The sequence below is a fragment of the Prosopis cineraria genome, unplaced genomic scaffold (genome assembly GCF_029017545.1).
Source record: "Prosopis cineraria cultivar Desert tree isolate PC_DT_omini unplaced genomic scaffold, ASM2901754v1 PC5, whole genome shotgun sequence".
NCBI classification, from domain to species: Eukaryota; Viridiplantae; Streptophyta; class Magnoliopsida; order Fabales; family Fabaceae; genus Prosopis; species Prosopis cineraria.
The window spans coordinates 37,481,293-37,499,577 of NW_026555336.1; the positions used below are offsets into that span (position 1 = coordinate 37,481,293).

General features: G+C 31.4%; 2 protein-coding genes across 4 annotated transcripts; one reads left to right on the forward strand and one right to left on the reverse strand.

Annotated features, from left to right (window-relative positions):
- On the forward strand, positions 1-6,479 carry LOC129311037 (phosphomevalonate kinase, peroxisomal). 3 transcript variants are annotated; one of them, XM_054952978.1, is made up of 10 exons: positions 1-78; positions 497-630; positions 1,182-1,279; positions 1,535-1,644; positions 1,725-1,777; positions 2,076-2,456; positions 3,349-3,453; positions 4,553-4,780; positions 5,318-5,440; positions 6,034-6,479. In XM_054952978.1, the coding sequence occupies exons 1-10, from the start codon at positions 24-26 to the stop codon at positions 6,298-6,300; spliced, it is 1,554 nt and encodes a 517-aa protein (XP_054808953.1). In that variant the 5' UTR covers positions 1-23; the 3' UTR covers positions 6,301-6,479. The 3 variants fall into 3 exon arrangements, with proteins under 3 accessions (XP_054808953.1, XP_054808954.1, XP_054808956.1); XM_054952979.1 differs by having other exon boundaries at positions 7-209; positions 480-630; XM_054952981.1 differs by having other exon boundaries at positions 7-209.
- Positions 5,885-8,963, reverse strand: LOC129311036 (pentatricopeptide repeat-containing protein At1g31920). Its single transcript, XM_054952977.1, is given in 2 exon segments — positions 5,885-8,371; positions 8,374-8,963. Coding segments are annotated over 2 exon segments (1,893 nt in total). The 5' UTR covers positions 8,714-8,963; the 3' UTR covers positions 5,885-6,818.
- Positions 8,964-18,285: the final 9,322 nt, after the last annotated feature.

Below are 18,285 nucleotides of genomic sequence, written 5' to 3' on the forward strand. Positions count from 1 at the left end.
TCCATTATTATATTTCGTTAAACATGGAAGGTTCATGTCATCTCCGTCGCCACCAAAACGAACAAATTAGTCCAACAAGTTACGGAGATCGGCATCACTTCTGAACTTCCATCATTAATCTTTGAAGCTTTTTTCATTCTAACTTCCAGAAATTCTGGTGGTTTAGTTCCAGTTGTTCTTGGGATGTGTAGTGGGAGCCCTATGGCTGTGTAAGTTCATTCCCCATCCACATCGCCAAGAATTTGCATCTCCAGTTTGTTCCCGGGCACTGAGTAATGATGTGAAAGTAGTTAATCAGAGCCAGCATGAAATTAAATTGGGATTTTGGCTATAAACAAGTAGACGCTAAATGAAACTAAGCTTTGTTTGTACAGCGTGATTTGTGACTAGTGATCAGATTTCTCTCGCACATTTTCTTTTGATGAAAGAAAAGGAGTTATATGTACTCAAACTTGTTATTGCTGACTTTGTTGACTCAGGGTTGCCTCTTCTCCAGGGAAGGTGTTGATGACCGGGGGTTATCTCATATTAGAGCGACCGAACTCGGGGCTTGTACTCAGTACAAATGCCCGGTTTTATGCAATCGTGAAACCACTTTACGAGGAAATAAAACCCGATAGCTGGGCGTGGGTAGGTTGTTATTGTACATATTGTTCTTTGGGAAATGATCTGAAATTGTCAATTATTTTGCTGCTTCCCAGATTCCTAGTAGCATACTGTTCTTGCAGTTTTGTTATGGCTGGAAAATTTGTCATCACGTTTGCCTTAATCAAAGACATGGCAGCGAGCGTTAGAATAAGAAACAGATCTATTTGTACATACAATTGTTGTTTATTTTAAAGGAACCGATGGGGGGAACAAGATGCAAACATCGGAAGGACGTTGCTCATGAGCACTGTCATTGTATAATCACTTCTTGCAGATATTGTATGAATACATATCTAGAGTAAAAGCTGGAATCACTTTTATCTTATAGCTGACAAGACACTGCATTATAGTAGCCATCGGTTTTGAAAATGCAAAAACCACTCTCTATTTTGATAGTTTTATTTGATGTCTTCATTGGCCGGGACTATTTTTCCTACTTTAACCAATTTATTTTCTTTTTCATTTTTTTTAAAGCATAGTCATTATTGTGGTGCTAAGTTACATGTAATTGCTGCCCGTTTCATTTCACTCAGGCATGGACCGATGTGAAATTATCATCTCCTCAGCTTTCCAGAGAAGACATGTACAAACTGGCTCTCAAAAGTCCTAAACTTCAATGTGTTTCTTCTAGGCAAGTTTCATGTGTTGCTTTTGCCTTCATTCTGTCTTTTCTTTGCCCTTATTGAAGCTCATTCATTTACAACACTGGAAATTGAATACCAGAACTCGTTAATAGCAAGCAATGCATTTATTATAGTACAGGGATTGTGAATGGTCTAAGGTTAAATAATGTTCTTTCTGTTTTTGGCCGCACTAGTTATGGCTTGATTGCAGAGTTGGATAACATATTGCGGGCTTATGGTTATTGATTGGTTCATTATTTCAGTGAAACAAGGAATCCTTTTGTGGAGAATGCTGTGCAATATTCTTTGGCTGCTGCGCATGCAACATTTGACAAGAGTAAGATGGAGTTGTTGCACAAGCTGCTTTTACAAGGTAACATATGATTTTTGTTCTTTACTGTTGCTAAAAGAAATGTGCTTGAAACTAATTTTCTAACTGGATTAGTTTTGCAGGTCTTGATATTACAATTTTGGGTGGTAATGATTTCTATTCATACAGGAACCTGGTAATGTACCCTCATTTATGATCTCTTTACATCATATTCTATGAGTATCTTTTGACTGTCTCTAGAGCAGTTTACAATACTTTGTTTTAAAATCCAATTGATGTCTATTATTTCACTGTTGATAAGAACAACCAACTGTTGCATTTTGTAATTTTTTTTTTTTAAATGTAGAGCCTTTTACCTTATGTCCCTCCTCCTCCTCTTAATCCCCCACCCCCCTCGTTGCAAGACTTTTTAACTTTTCACAACTTGAACAGTAGATAAAATAAAAAAGGGTTAAATTAATAAATTATGGCAGATTGAAAGATGCGGGCTTCCTTTGACACCAGAATCATTGGCCACCCTTCCACCGTTTTCTTCAATAACCTTGAATACTGAGGATGCTAGTGGAGCAAACTGCAGGCCTGAAGTAGCCAAAACTGGATTAGGCTCTTCTGCAGCAATGACAACTGCTGTAGTTGCTGCTTTGCTTCATTACTTCGGAGTTGTAAGGCTCTCCTCATCCAAAGATCCTCAGGAAAGGAAGGATACTGAAGATCTTGATGTGGTGCATAAAATAGCTCAAACTGCTCATTGTGTTGCACAAGGAAAAGTAGGCAGTGGGTTTGATGTTAGTTCAGCTGTTTATGGCAGTCAATCCTATGTGCGGTTTTCACCAGGAGTGATCTATTCTGCTCAGGTCTTTCCCTTCTTCCTTGTGTATGCCTGTATGATTTTCTGTGGGTGCAGTTCAAGAGTTTCTGTGTATTGAGCAGCAACTATGATACTTATTTGTCTAAGTTCCTCACATATACTGATAGAATAGTATCTAGACCGACTCTGCAGAAGTTATGAATGTAGCACAAGTAAAGATGGAAATGCATAATTTAACCTCCTGGGTTTGCCTGATCCTGACCCACGTCAGCTGTCCATATTGAGTACAGTGATCTCTACTGTTATCTAAATAATAAAAGAAGATATCAAATTATATGGAAAGAAACATTATGCAGAGAAAGGGGATAAGACATCCTCCTAAAACCAAGCAGCAAAAGAAATGGATATGGAAGAGTTACCCAGTCCCTCTGATCTATAAATATCAACCAAGTAAACTCCTAATCCATGTGCCAAACGCCTTAGGAGAGACCATCAATACAATTCTACTCAATCCTCTACAAGTACTTTCAATACTAACGTGTGATGATAAACATGTTGGTACAAGGGAAGTTCACAATTATTTGTTCTAGATTTCTAGTCAGTATTTGTTCTATGCCACTTCCCCACCTTCTGTAGAGCTTTTTTGTTGAGGTAAAATAAATCCAGATGGATCGAGTCGTGTATGCAGAATTTATTGATGCTATCAGCACCATAAATTTAGATCACTCATTATCGCTATGCATTGGTTAAATAGAGATTTGGAATGAATCCAATTCTCTGAACCAATTATTGCCATTAGTCCCATTATTTTAGACTGCTCATTATAAGGGGAATACTTTTTAAGATACTCATTCTAATTACCTAATGTTATCTTGAAATTAGTAAATATGTTCCACAAACGTCATTGACCTTTTTGACTTATGTTATTGACATTGAAGGTTTCAGCAGATGCGGGGTTTCTATCAGAAGCTATTACTAACATTTTGAAAGGAAAATGGGACCATGAGAGGACCAAGTTTTCATTACCACCCTTGATGACTCTTGTAAGCAACTTCCATTTCACATTTGTTTGCTCTTGTGTATGCTGTCTGTCCCACAGTTGTGCATGTTATTGGACACTTACCTCCTCTCCCATTTCCTTTTTTCCTTTGTGAGGGACGAGGGTTATAGATAACTATGTACTTTTACTTTTAATCCCTAATATAAATTGGTTGACTAAAACCTTCTGTGAATGGAAATGAAAAGGATAGTAATAAATCTGATCCCAGATATAGAATTTTAAATCTCATTGAATATGTCTCTTGGTTTTTCTAAGCCTTCTGTTCCATGTATGCCAAAGGCATCCTAAACTCTTATATTTCATCTAACACTTTACTGATTAGATGGCAGCTGTTCATTTGAATACTTGCGTTCTGCTAATTTATTAACATCCACTTCTCTTTTAATGTATAGAACTATCATCCTCCGTGTTCTTGGCATTTAAAACTGTTCATTAAATTGTCCGCGGCAGAGCGGCTAACTAAATATTGCTATGTTTCAAAGAGTGTTTGTTCTTTGCATAGAGTTCGCTGAATATCCAAGATCATGTGTATAATGAGATGAAAATCTTGGAGGTTTAATTCGCTAAGATCAGAGTTGATGGTGTGATTAAGGAACCTAAGAAAATTATATTAATTTCAGGGACGTAAATTTCATGCTTCTGCAATAATATTCTGGAATAAACTATCCTGTTTTGGCAACTTTGCAGTCTCGTAAATTGAAGGATTAGTAATTCCTTTTACTTTTTGATCTAAATTAAAACATTAAATATTGATCTGTTCTCTCTCTGTTACTTGGTACTACTTGGCTTCTCTTGAAAATATCACCCATATGTTTTGGATAACGTAGATGGATTTTTTCACTTCACTATCTTCCTTGGAAATGGAAGATGTTTTAGTAGGCATCTGAGGACCTTTTTCATGTAACCACATTCGTCATATTATTCTGGTTCTGTAACTGACAAATGATGTCAAGATTGTAAGCCTCCCTTTTTGGCAATCATTATCTCCTCTCTCTGGTTTCCCTTTTTTTCTTTTCTGACTTTGGTTTTCATATTTGTCTGAAGCATATGGAATATCTTGTGCTGAATATCATTCTCTTCAGTTACTAGGAGAACCAGGAACTGGTGGTTCATCCACACCATCAATGGTAGGTTCCGTCAAAAGATGGCAAAACTCAGACCCTCATAAATCTCAGGAAATATGGAGAAGGCTGTCAGAAGCAAATACAGCGCTGGAAATGCAATTGAAATTGTTAAGCAGACTAGCAAAGGAGCAATGGGATGCATATAAATGTGTAATTAATAACTGCAGCATGCTCAGATCAGACAAGGTATTTCCAGAGCTCATTTACAATTGTGTTAATGAAGCGATTTGGAAATCAAAATATAAATTCTTGTTCAGCTCAAGTTAATTGATTGACATTTAAGAAGGTTTGTCACACCCCAAGTTTACTTTTAGGTAATGATCATACTCAACACAGGATAATAAAATTAAAAAACTTGATTTGATTGAGGAAGGATGTATTTAAGGTAAGTAGAAAATAAGGAAGGATCATGTAAAAGAAACTGCTCCAGTCATGGCAGCATGTTGTGTCCATAATGCAAATTAATACCATGGTTAACTGGAAGTACGTTAGTGAAGAAAACAAAATTTATGTAAAATTCCGTGCTAGATTTTGCAGCCATTGTATCCAGATTTGATTTCAGGTTTTGCCCTTTGTCACTACAGATGTGACCTGTCATGGCTGAGGCCTTTTTTTCTTGACGTTGAGTTTCTATGGTTTTCCTTGCTATTTTGTGGCTTTCATTCTTGACTCTCGATTTTACTTTTTTGCTGTTGATGTTTAAAACGGAAACTGCACGAGCAGTGGATTGATCAAGCTTCTGAACCCAATAAAGAAGCAGTTATTAAAGCACTGCTAGGAGCAAAAGATGCGATGCTTCAAATTAGATATCATATGCGCACAATGGGTGAGGCTGCTGGCGTCCCAGTAAGTTCCTTCTACTAAATCAGTGCACGTTTATTGTCCCCTGGTTTCATGATGCTGATTTTCCCTGTAAAGTTTATGTCCAGGTGTAATAAACTGATCATAACTGATGTGAACTCATTCTTTTATTTTTGAAGGGTAGTGAGACTTTGCCCTATTTAAAAGTAACCCTTGATTTATTGCGTCTCTTTTTTTTTCATGACGAAATGAGTAGGTTTAATATTTGATGATCTTCTTGCTGGGATTGATTAAACGGGGAACTTTTTATTTGGATATTTTCCTTTCCGTAGCGAGTTGCTATTGGAATCCCATTGAATAGGATTTGTGCGGCTGGGAGTTTTAAATGTAATTATAGTATAATGCACTTGGTAAATTTCATAAATAATGTGTATTGCCAAAATAAAGTTGACATGGGATTTGAATTGTGTGTTTTTTGAGCAAAAATACTGTAACTAGAAGACGTATAGCATTTATAATCTCTATTCCAAGTGTAATCACAGATAAGATACACTCACATTTGCTTTCTTGGTTGATTAGTTTAGCGATTTAAATAAGAATTATGAGTCCAATAGTCTCATGAGTTGCAAAATGTACAGATTGAACCAGAATCACAGACACAACTTCTTGACGCTACTATGAACTTGGAAGGAGTTTTGTTGGCAGGAGTTCCAGGAGCAGGAGGATTCGATGCAGTCTTCACTGTCACCTTAGGAGGTTCAAGCACAAAAGTGACAAAAGTTTGGAGTTCACTCGATGTGCTTGCATTGCTTGTTACAGAAGATCCTCGTGGAGTTTCCTTAGAGAATGCTGACCCACGAACCAATGAAATCACATCAGCAGTGTCTGCAATCCATATTGAATAAGCTGATTACCTTGAATTGAATATTGCAAAAGACCGCAAAATATTTGCAAGGAATGCATGTTGTAGACTAGGTGAATTAGTTTCTTTTGCGTATGAGGAAAAAGATGAGGGGACAGTAAGCCTGGTGTCTGTTACAGTATTCTTGAAAAATGTACAATAAGAAAGGAACTCTTCATTGTCTCTGCTCTTCCTCCAGGTTCTGTGTTGAATGTTCCAATTTGTCGCCTAAGATCTTTGAATGTTCTGATGTGCGAACCATTTCTGAAACTTGAAATAGAATTGTGTTGCGTAGCTTTGGTCAAAACTATGTTCTGACTTTTTTCTTCTTGCTCTTCTGTTTGACCTCCCTGGGTGTCCTGAAATTGTAACACCATTTACGAACGATGTGCACAACAATTCCCCAATCTCCAATCATCCCATGTGAACAGATTGAGAATCATCTGTGAGGGATATGACATGAGACCTTTAAAACAGGAAATCCACCTGCGCATCACAACTCGAATGCAAATATAAAGAGATCTACCAATAATCTCCACAGGAGCAAGTTCCATCTTTAAAATGGTGGAACCTATGACGGTCTCTTACAGTGATTTCTCGCTCGTAAATCATCGAAATAAACTTGGTGTAGGTGTGACAGTCCCTACACATCCTAAGGTTTCTTGATATTCTTATGGGAGCTCCTTCAGATGTATGTATTAGTGCAAATGCAGTTGCTAGCTTCTGACTATGATATTTCAGTCTCTGCCTCTTTTCCTCTTCATCTATATCAAGCAACACTTGTGATGTGTCTGGTATATAGCCTTCGAATTTCAACTGCCATTCCATTTGGTTAATCATGTCATAGATGCTTTCACATTGGGGCTGAGACTTGTCCTGTGAGACAAATTTGTAGACCTTCCTCTTTGCTTCAACCAAGCTAACCCCAGGAGTTTGAATCAGGCCTTTTTCAGCCATTGCTTTTCTAATCCTTGCCACGTCATCCCACCTTTTAGCTTGCGCATACATATTTGATAGCACCAAATAATCACTAGGATTTCTAGAGTTCAGCTGGAAAAGATTCTGAGCAGCAATGTCGCCTAATTCTAAATCAAGGTGAACTTTACAAGCACTAAGAAGGCTCCTCCACACCACATCATTTGGTGCAATTGGCATGCTCTTTATGAGTTCATAGGCTTCCTTGAGCATCCCTGCTCGCCCCAAAAGGTCCACCATGCAGCTGTAGTGCTGAACTGTTGGTTCAATCCCATGCTCAGATTGCATGAGATTGAAACACTTTAGACCCTCATTGACCAGACCAGCATGGCTGCAAGCACTTAATACACCCACATAGACGACATCATCTGGTGCCAAACCTTGTTCCTGCATTTCCAGAAAAACTCTCAGAGCTTCCTTGCCATGTCCATGCATGGCAAGCCCAGATATCATCACAGTATAAGAGAATCGATTCTTCTCGGCCATGTTTTGGAACAGATAAAGAGCTTTCTCGAGGCATCCACACTTGGCATACATGTCGATCAATGAAGTCTCAACAATAACATTGAGCTCACTGATGTTCCTTTGAAAAATCCCATGAATGCACCTTCCAAGATCAAGAGCGCCTAAATGGGTACATGCAGAGAGCACACTCACCAATGTGCTTTCTTCAGCCCTCCAGCATCCCTTACTGCTCATATCACTAAACAACATCAAGCTCTCCTGCCACATTTCTACATTTGCATGAGCTCCAATTATAGCACTCCATGAAGCTATACTCTTTTCACCCATTTTCTCAAACACGGCACGGGCATCCTCTATTTGCCCACATTTCGCATACATGCTGATCAAACTGTTCTGTACAAATATATCATCTTCAAGACATGCCTTAAAAGCATGGCCATGAATTTGCCTCCCTTCTTGGAGAGCTCCTAGAAGAGAACATGCCTTGAGCAGAGGGGGGTGAGTGAAGTTGTCAAGTTCAACTCCTCTTTCAAACATCTCTTCATAAAGAAGCAAAGCTTCTTCTAGATTCATATTCTTGACGTAGCCTCTGATCATGGTGTTGAATTCAAAACTACCAGGTTCCTCAATTGACAGAAGATTGAGCAAGCATACTCCAGACTGCCCCAATTAGTTAGGGCACATGTAGTCACAAGATTGCTCGCACAGGAAGAATCCCAGAATAAGCCCAACTTCAGGATTTGGGCATGAACTTGCTTAAATTCTTCCATGCTGTTGCATCTTTTCAACAGAGACAAGCCTTTCTGCTCGTTGAGCCTGAAACTGAATTCAATGTTTTGCGGTGGATTCTTTGGTGGTGATAAAATATGGGTTTGCGTAAGGACAGATGTCCCAGTCATCCTTCCATGCACACCATGATAAACCAGAAATCGCAGGTAAAACTGGAAAATGAGAGCCCCATTATTATTCCAGCACATATGAATGACCCATCGTTCAACTCAAGTTTGAAGATGAAAAGAAAAAAGGGAACACGTAGTGCCAAAATGATCAAGAGCAGCCGAATATTGATCCCACTTCACGGAATAGCAATACGAAGAACTGTGGGAAGCACGAGATGAGGTGATTATAGGGCCTGAAGCCAAAAGGCCTGAATTGAGTGTTCTTGAGAGGATTTGAAGGTGATCCATGAGATTTCAAAGAGCGTTTCCAACCAGAAAAGCTGTTGCAGGAGAATTCTGGATAGGATAACGTTTGGGAAAAGGTTGGTCCCACTAGATTCTCCTGGCAACTTAGAACACCTCTCATGTCTCGCCACGTGGGAAGCGATGGCCGGCACAGCAAGAGCGACATTTAGTTTTGTTTGTGCATGGAGTCACTTCTAAATGTAGACCACAAAAATTAGGCCTATATGTATATAGCAGTATATATTCACCACTTTGTACAAAAATCACTTCTATTTACAATTACTTAGAATTAAAAAAAAATGTTTTTAAATAAGAATAAACTTGGAATCTGATTTTATTTTTTAAAATCATTTTAATGATTTAACTGCTTTTCCTCACCTCTAATGATGTAAAAAAAAAAAAGTTCTATATTAATAAACCGAAAGAGTATTGTTTAAGATTGTTTAGCTGGATCATTGTTGTGTGAACAGTTCCACTTTCCACCTGATTAAAAATTTTTATGGCTAGAGTAATTCGAAATTGAGGGAAAGTAGATTAAGCAATTTATTTTCATGTAAAAATATTGAGATGATTTATCCAAAAAAATAACTATCTCAAAAGGTTCAAACTCTATAACTAAAGACTTCAAGATGAAAAAATGAAGTTCGAGATGAAGAAATGAAGAAAAGAATAAGGTAAAAAGTTTTTTGAAATCAAGGATATTGATATCTGAATTGAAGATTTCAAATTTTGAAATTAAAGTTCTAAACAGCTAGTCAAAAAAATAAATTATTCTAAACAATCTCGTGACAAAAATTGAACTCATTTTCATGTAAAAATATTGAGATGATTTATCCAAAAAAAATAATTATCTCAAAAGGTTCAAACTCTATAACTAAAGACTTCAAGATGAAAAAAATGAAGAAAAGAATAAGGGAAAAGTTATTTGAAGTTAAGGATGTTGATATTTGAACTCTGAAGATTTAAAATTTGAAATTAAAGTTCTAAACAGCTGGTCAAAAAAATAATTATTCTAAACAATCTCATGACAAAAATTAAACTCATTTCTCATCGAACAAAGTTTGAATTTACCTTCATTTGGATAAGTAAAAAAATAAAGAGAAGAAAAATACTAATGGGAGGAATCTTAAAAATAAAAATAAAACAATTACTATTTTCAAAATTTCTCTTACTAGTTTTCCTTTCTTCCTGATTTTTCTCTAATCTTTTTCTTTCGTCCAAACTAAGTTTTAAAGTCTGCACTCAAGAGCATGCCCCAAATTGAGCCAAAACTAAGCAGGATTCAGTGGGAGGCCAACAAATACGGAGTTTGGGCCTTTGACTCTCACTATACTAGAAATATATCTTGCAGAGTCGGGCTAGACCGGTTGTAGGCCCTGGCCCAATATAACCTTTTGTTAAAAAATGTATTTTTTAAGAATTTATGTGAATTTTTATTTTTATTTTATTGAAGAAATGCATTCACAATTAAAACAAGATTACATCAACGACATATGACCTGCTGAATCACTCTCATCATCCACCGCCTCTTGTAATAAAGGTGGGGATGATCAAAAATACAAAAGCTAATATTTAGTTTATGAGACTTCTTATTAAGATGATCAACATAAGTATTAAAGCATCTACTAACATAATAAATGAGGATGCTTCAATTCCTATGAAGCTGAATTTTTAATTTTAGACAATGATAGACTGTGAATGTGACCAACCCATGATTCGAGTTGGATTTAGTCTTTATTTTTCATTTTTTACCAACCATCTGGATTCAGTCTCATTTATAGTCATGCCTTGATGGCAAGTTGCAATGCCAAAAAAAAAAAAAGGGTTTCAAGCATTTCAACATGAGTTTGTTATCATACCAATCCTCTCTTACAAAATAAGAACTTGATTGATTTGGAAAAGCAGATATCACTTATGGTCCCTCTAGAATTTAAATCCATGATTTAAAAAAAGAAGTTAAGCTGTATTTTTACTTTTGAAATAATTTTTAAAAATATATCTACCATCCTAAATCATTTAGTATAATATTTTTACTCCTAAAATAATAAAAATGTAGCATTATTCACTCTAACGTTAAATAATTACAAATGTCCATTTGATAATTAAACTATATTCTCTTGCATTATATTAACAGTCAACATCTATTATTTAATGTTGGAATAAAAAATATTATATTTTAATTACTTTAAGAGACAAAATTGATATTAAATAGTTTAAAATATTCAGTGTTCTTTAAAAAATATTTCAAGAGTAACACCCTTAAAAAATGATAAAAAGTATTAATAAATCTTCTCATATTATCCGAAACTATAGCCATATAATTCTACGGCATCACTGCGAGTTTTTTTTACAAAATGGCACCATTAAGGGTGAAAAAGAGCAAGTGAGAGTGGCATGTAGATAGTAAAAAGGGGTAATAAATCAATCTGAAGACGCCTTAAAATGTTGGTAATCGGAGAATTGTTGCAGCTTCATGTGAGCTTCATGTTTCAACGCAATAAATGAGAATATCGATTGCTTCAGTCCCTTTGATCTTAGTGACATAGCTGCTTTCGTCAAACTTGTCATCAACACTCACATTCAATCATTCACTTGCAGTCATGCTACATTATTGCTCCCCCCTATCATAGTACTCCCTCCTTTTATATATTTAAAGAAAAAAAAATTGTATCATATAAAAAAATTAATTAATCATAATAATTATTCTTTTACCTTTATATATAAAATATTTTTAAAAACTTATTTTATATCTAAATATAAAAGGTGATAACAATTTTTTTGAATAACTAAATAATTTTATCCTTTTTTAAAAAAATGAAATAGATCATTAAATATATATTTTTTATCACCATTATAATATTAATTATGATATTATTAGGGATAGAAACTAAAAATTATTGTGTTTTTATGTGAGTTTAACTAAATAATAAATTTCTATTGTGCGGAATTCGATTAAAAATATCTTATATATAGGGACGGAAGGAGTATGTCTAAAAATGAAAAAAATTAGATTGAAATGCCTTATGTTAGTCAACATAAGTATGCATTAATTATTTCTCGTTAATGTAAGTTGTGAGAAGTGATTTAAAAATGTGTAATAAATATTTATTGAAATATGTGATTTTGTTTATATAAAAAAAAATAAAAAGTGATACTTTTTTTATAAATAAAAATAGTAGGAGTATGGAACAATAATAGGAAGTTGGGTGCACAAAAATATTTAAAAAAAATGTTTCAGTTTTAAAATTCAAGAGCATACAGTTAAATAAAGTTATATAATTTAGCTTTTTTTCCCCCATTGAAAAGTAAACATGGGATCGTGATCAGCATGGTGCGGTGTCATTTTTTACAATAGAAATATACTTTCTCCGTTTTTAAATATGAAAACAACAATTCATGTAGTTTAAAAAAGTTGTTTAAGTATAATAATAACATTTAAAATTTAAAAATAATTAAATTATCTTTATAATCAATGAGACAAGTTTGTCCAGTGAAAATAACCAATAATTTTATGAAGGACAATTTAAGGAAATGTAATAAATACTTTTTAAAATTTGTAATTTTTCCTATAAATAAAAAGAAAGACACACATGATAATTTTTCGTATATTCAAAAACGTAAGGAGTATAGAATAAAAGCATACTGCTATGGTTTTATTTATAAAGTAGGAAGGGAATATTAATTTTGATTGCATTTATGAGATATTTTGCTATTTTTCACATTCATCTTGACATTTCTACCTTTATTAGATATTAAAAAATTATTAAAAATAGTTTTTTGTCCTTATTAAAAGTAGAAGTAAAAATTTATTAAATTTTAAAATAAAATTAATAAAATTTAAAATTTATTCACTTAATAAAATATATTAAAAATAATTTATAAGTAATAATACAACCTATCTCACTGCATCCAAAGTAAACAGTAAAAAGCTGAACCAAACTTTGGGCAAGAATTCAAGATATATGGATGAGCTGGACTGTAAATTATTGACCGCCTTACAGATTTTTTATATTCTAATATGATAATAATAATAATAAATTAATAAATTCATAAATAGTGCAGGTCAATGACTCTGGAAGAGGGCAGTGCCTATAATTGAAAGCATGAGAAGGAGAAGCCCACACGGGAGGGTACTAAAACGTCCTACGTGCATTGGGTAGGACCACCCTACATGTGGGTCCGTACTGCCCTTTCCTACGTCATTGTCCAACGTCTTTTTTCACTCCCACTTTTTGTTTTTTTGTTACCGTTTGCTGAAAAAAGTCCGACTTTTTGTTATTATCAATAATTTTTAATAATTCAAGCTTAATAATATCTTTGATGTCCCGACTCAATAAATAAACAAGTAAATTTAAATTTAAATAACTAAAATTTCCAGCAAAAATTTGTTCGACTTATAAATTTATGGCCCATATTTTTTCAAAAGTATAAATTTAAATCCTGCCATTAATATAAGAAATTAAAATCCCCTGAAGTTCTAGCGGGATTACCTGCATGAAAAGTGAAGCTTATGAAGATTTTTCTTATTGATTGTTGCACTCCATTAGTATATGTGCGTGTGCGTGTCTGTTGATATTAAGGAATTATTTCAATATTTTTTAAGTTCATACATGAACTTCAAATAATTTAAACCAGAAATCAGAACTACTTAATTGCAATGTCTCTTGTGTGTGTACAGGTGAGAAAATTATTTCAAAGCTAAGGTTATGTTGACAAAGGATGTTTACCATCTTGATTTAGTTCTGTTGGGGACCAAGACCTTCAAGGTCAAAAAAAAAAAAAAATAAAAAAGACCAAGACCAGCATTAACTGATCTAATTGATACCGGGAGGGGAGGGGGAGGACAGGGAGTAAATTAATAAAAAAAATATAAAGGTAACCAAAAGTGTGTGATAGAGTGGTATAGGCCTCTTTCTCCTTTAACGAAAATTCTCGCTTGAGCATGTAAAGCATTAAAATCTTTAGCTAGCTGTCTCATCCTTTGATGTGCCCACAATTCAGCAAATTTGGATTAGTCTGAGTCGTTGATGTGCTCGAAAGAGATGAACTGCCCAAGACACCATCAGGTGCAACATGCAAACCAATAAAAAAAAAAATTAGGTTTAGCTATTCAGTAGAATAATAGATTTTAACTTTATTTATTATATAAATTATTTCTTTAATTTTTAAAAATTATACAATTTACTCGTATCATTAATAAATGTTAGCTTAGATCGTTAGTTGATAAAAAAATAATAAAAAATATCAAAATTATGAAAAATAATCAAATTTTTTCTTTATTTTTTGGATAATTATCTATAATTTTTTTATGTTTTTTTTGTTCATTTTCTGTAACTTTTTCAAATCTTTTTTTAATCATTTTCTGACCATCTAATTATTAAAGTTGACTTTTATTAATAAAGGAGTTAGATTGCATTATTTTTAAATGTCAAAAGAATAATTTATATAATAAATGAGTTTAGAATCTATAATATTATTTAATTTAAAGTTTATAATGTAATTTGCCCATTTATTTTAAAAAATATATGGATGTTGTTGATTTTCAATGAATTTAATTACATTTTTTGTTTGATTTGACCTAATCAATTTGATAGAGTTTGAAAAATGTCATTAACTTTTAAAAAAGGGAATTATAAAAAGGGAAATTAGGGGGAGGGGTTTACTACTCCTATAATTTATTACAAAAGAACATAAAAACTAAAATTTGGATGAAGGGCCATTGTAACTGTAATTGACTATAATAACCTTAGCATAAAATTTGCGAGCTTTAAGATTAACACGGGGTGTTATTCAAGTCATAAAAGTACTCTTTTAAAAATAAAGTTGTGCGATTTTCAATTTTATACAAAAAAAAGCAGTATTTAATTTAATTAAAATAATTTAATTTAAAAAATCTTCACTTTTAAATAATCAAATCAATATAATCTTTTAAATTTTTTTGCTTTTAAAAATTAAATCAATGTAATTTTAAAAAATCTTTACTTTTAAAGAATTATTTGTTTTTGTCAATAACGTATTGTCTCAATCTTTGGACTCGTGCATTCTTAAAACATGATATTATTAACTCGTTAAGTTTACTGGGCATTAATTTGGCTTTGTTTCAATTTGTTGTTTTTCTTCTTGTTATATGAAAAAATAACTTCTTTCAAATTGTGTTTTTGCCAGGAGCCGTTCCTTTTCTTCTTCTTCTTTTTTTGCCGAAAGTAACTATTATTGTTACATAAAAAATAACTTTTTCTGATAATATGTTTTTGTTATTGACTGTTTGAGATATGATTAGAGAAAATACATGAGATATGATTAGAGATAATATATTGTTTTTTAAAGTATATTTTGATATTTGCTTATTCTAAACAATAACTTTTTTTTATCCTCTTCCGTGAATATTAATTTTTTCAGGCCCTTTATTATAAATTTCCCGTATAAAAATCACATGTTACTGTAAAAAATGGGAGGGAGAATGACCACCGAAGACTTAAAAACTATAGTGTAAAATATAGATATTTGTATTATAAATTCCGGGAGCTTTGGTCATAAATTTCTAAAGTTTTAATTATAAAAATGTCTTTGATATTTTTCCTTCATATATAAGTTTTTGAAGTTTTAATTATGAAATTTTCTTTCAATTATGTGAAATCTTCGGTTATAAATTTCAGTTTTAATTTGTCTAGTAAACTCAAATGTTTTTGTTGGCAAGAAAGCAAACTATCATATTTAACAAAATAATAGAACAATAAATCACCACAAATAATATATTAATAAAAACAGGCTAAAGTACACATTTAGTCCTTTAATTTTATGCAATATTTTATTTTAATATCATAATTTTATAAAGTATATTTTTAGTCATTTAACCTTAGTACTGTTAATTTTATTTCAACAAATTTTTATATTAAACTTTTAAATATTGATACAAAATTATCAAATATTGATGTACTAAGTTTAATTATTTTTTTTAAAATAACAATGATTGATACAAAAAATAATCATTTTAAACTAACAATGTTAGCGTTAAAGAACTACAAAGATAATTTATAAAATTAAGGGATCAAATTAAAATTTTATATAAGATTAGAGGACTAAAAGTATATTTTAACCTATATTAATATATTAATAAAGATATATACCATCATAAGTAGCAGTAATCCTTATATTAAAAAATATAAATCATTTTTAATTAAATAAATAGTTATTTATCTTTAAATTAACCATATATTTTTATATTTATCCTTATTTAATAAGATAATTTACCTTAAAATAAATATAAAATAATTTATGTATAGAGGTACTTTAAAAAAAGATGCAATGTGATGAAATATGGATGAGATTTAATTACTTTTATTATAATTATTTTATTAGTATTGTTTGAACAAGGATACTGAATATTCATTAGATTATTTGGGATTTATTAAGATTTGATGTAATATCTAGGGTCTAATATTATTTCTTTAATATTTTATATTTATTTTATTTTTAAGTATTATATCAAACAAAATAAAATATCTAGACTATCTAAATACATTATCTTCATCTTTTAAATTATGATTTAATTTAAAGTTATTATTATTTTTATTATTTATAGGGTTCTATAAATAGTCCTAAAGTTTTTTAATTGTATTTAATTTTGATATTTAAATAAGAGTTATATGATTTTTCTTTTCCTCTGCCTTTCTCTCTTCTCTCCCTTCCCCTCTCCTCTTCTCATTTTACATCATAATAATTATATTTTAAAAATTAAAAATATTTTATATCTTTTAAACAACCAATCTCTTAATAAATATATTATATTTTTAAATGAATGAAGTAAGTTTTTAAAATGTATTATAAGTAGCAAGCAGGTACTTTCGCCGATCTGATACTCCTTTAGTCTTTTGCATAAGTTGCTTTTTAAAATAATATTATATTATAATTCTAAATATAAATCATGTATTGTTTTATTTTAAATATATTACTTTATCTGGAATTGTCGGAATTCAGAAATTGAACATTTTTCCGTAACAAATGCAACTTCATCACCTATGATCATATTTATAAATTATTTTTAACATTTTTATTAAAATTAAAAGAATTTTTAAATATCATTAACTCTGTTTAAAAATAAAATTTACAAATTTTAAATTTTTTTTATTATTGAATATACATATTTTAAAAGTAAAATATTATAGCATTTAATAATATTCTCAACATTTAATAATGACAAGAGAACAAAGATAAATACAACATTCATTAATGTTTTTTGTAAACACCACCAAGATAAATATTTTTTTGCCATGAATAAGTCCAAATAAATATATTTTAATGAGAGGGTACAGAGTCATGTGTTTTTTTTAATTCATATAATTTATTAAAAACTAGTATAAATCCAAAAAAGTTTTATGAAAGTAACTAACTCTTTTTTAGTCTTGAAAAGTAGTAACTGCACAATTAAAAAAAATGACTGTATTATAAGCAAGCTTGTCAAACTCATGAGTTGTAGTAAACTTGTGATAAATATTTAAACTCAAATGAAAAACTTACTTCCCTCTATTAATAAACAGCCATTTAAATATGATTAAATAATTAAAATATAAAACATGATCATAATTTAATTTAGATATATTTAAAATGCAAATAATTTAAATTAAATCTATTTACATTGATATATTATTATATTCAACATAGAAATTTTAAAACAAGGAAATTTATTCTTGTTGTTGTTTTTATTAGTATTAATTTTTATTTTTTGAGCTTTATTTCTCTTCAAACTGTGTCTTATTGTTTACATGAAACAAGTTTTATACAATATATCTAATTCACACAATTCAGTAAAAAATTGGTAAGCTTAATAAGTTTAATTGAGTTTATATTCAATCTGAACTAATAAATAAATTAATATTATTTTATAAATTAAAAATATAAAAACAATAACTCAAAGAATTAACTTATAAATTTAATTAAGATTGTATTTAAATTAAATTTAAAAACTAATCATTATAATTTTATAAATTAAAAATGTAAAAATGATAGGTAATTTAAAAGTTTGACAGCATGATTATAAGGGCATGCAACTTTATTAAATTAAACGAACATTAAAAACAAAAGATACTTTGGTTTTGTTTTATTAGGAAAGGAGGTTTTACTTTATGTGCGCTTTTATGCTTTAAAATTGTCAACCAGATGCAAGTCTTTGTGATGATTCGTCAGAACAGTGACACTGAACTAAATTGCGATATCACGCGCCAATTTGTGGCGTGTAAACTGGGGTTATTTGGAAAAATACTGAACTAAATTCCATCCATTCACTCCTTCTTCTTCTTTTTTTTTTTTTTTTTTGACATATGCTCCCCCTCACCCACAAATATTATACCTCGCTGTGACAAGATAGT

Excerpts from the sequence above, each read along its gene's own strand:
- LOC129311037 (XM_054952978.1), top strand. The coding sequence starts at position 24 with ATGGAAGGTTCATGTCATCTCCGTCGCCACCAAAACGAACAAATTAGT. Across the intron at positions 79-496 it reads CGAACAAATTAGTCCAACAA|GGAAGGTGTTGATGACCGGG; the intron begins GTTACGGAGATC and ends CCTCTTCTCCAG. Across the intron at positions 5,441-6,033 it reads GTGAGGCTGCTGGCGTCCCA|ATTGAACCAGAATCACAGAC; the intron begins GTAAGTTCCTTC and ends CAAAATGTACAG.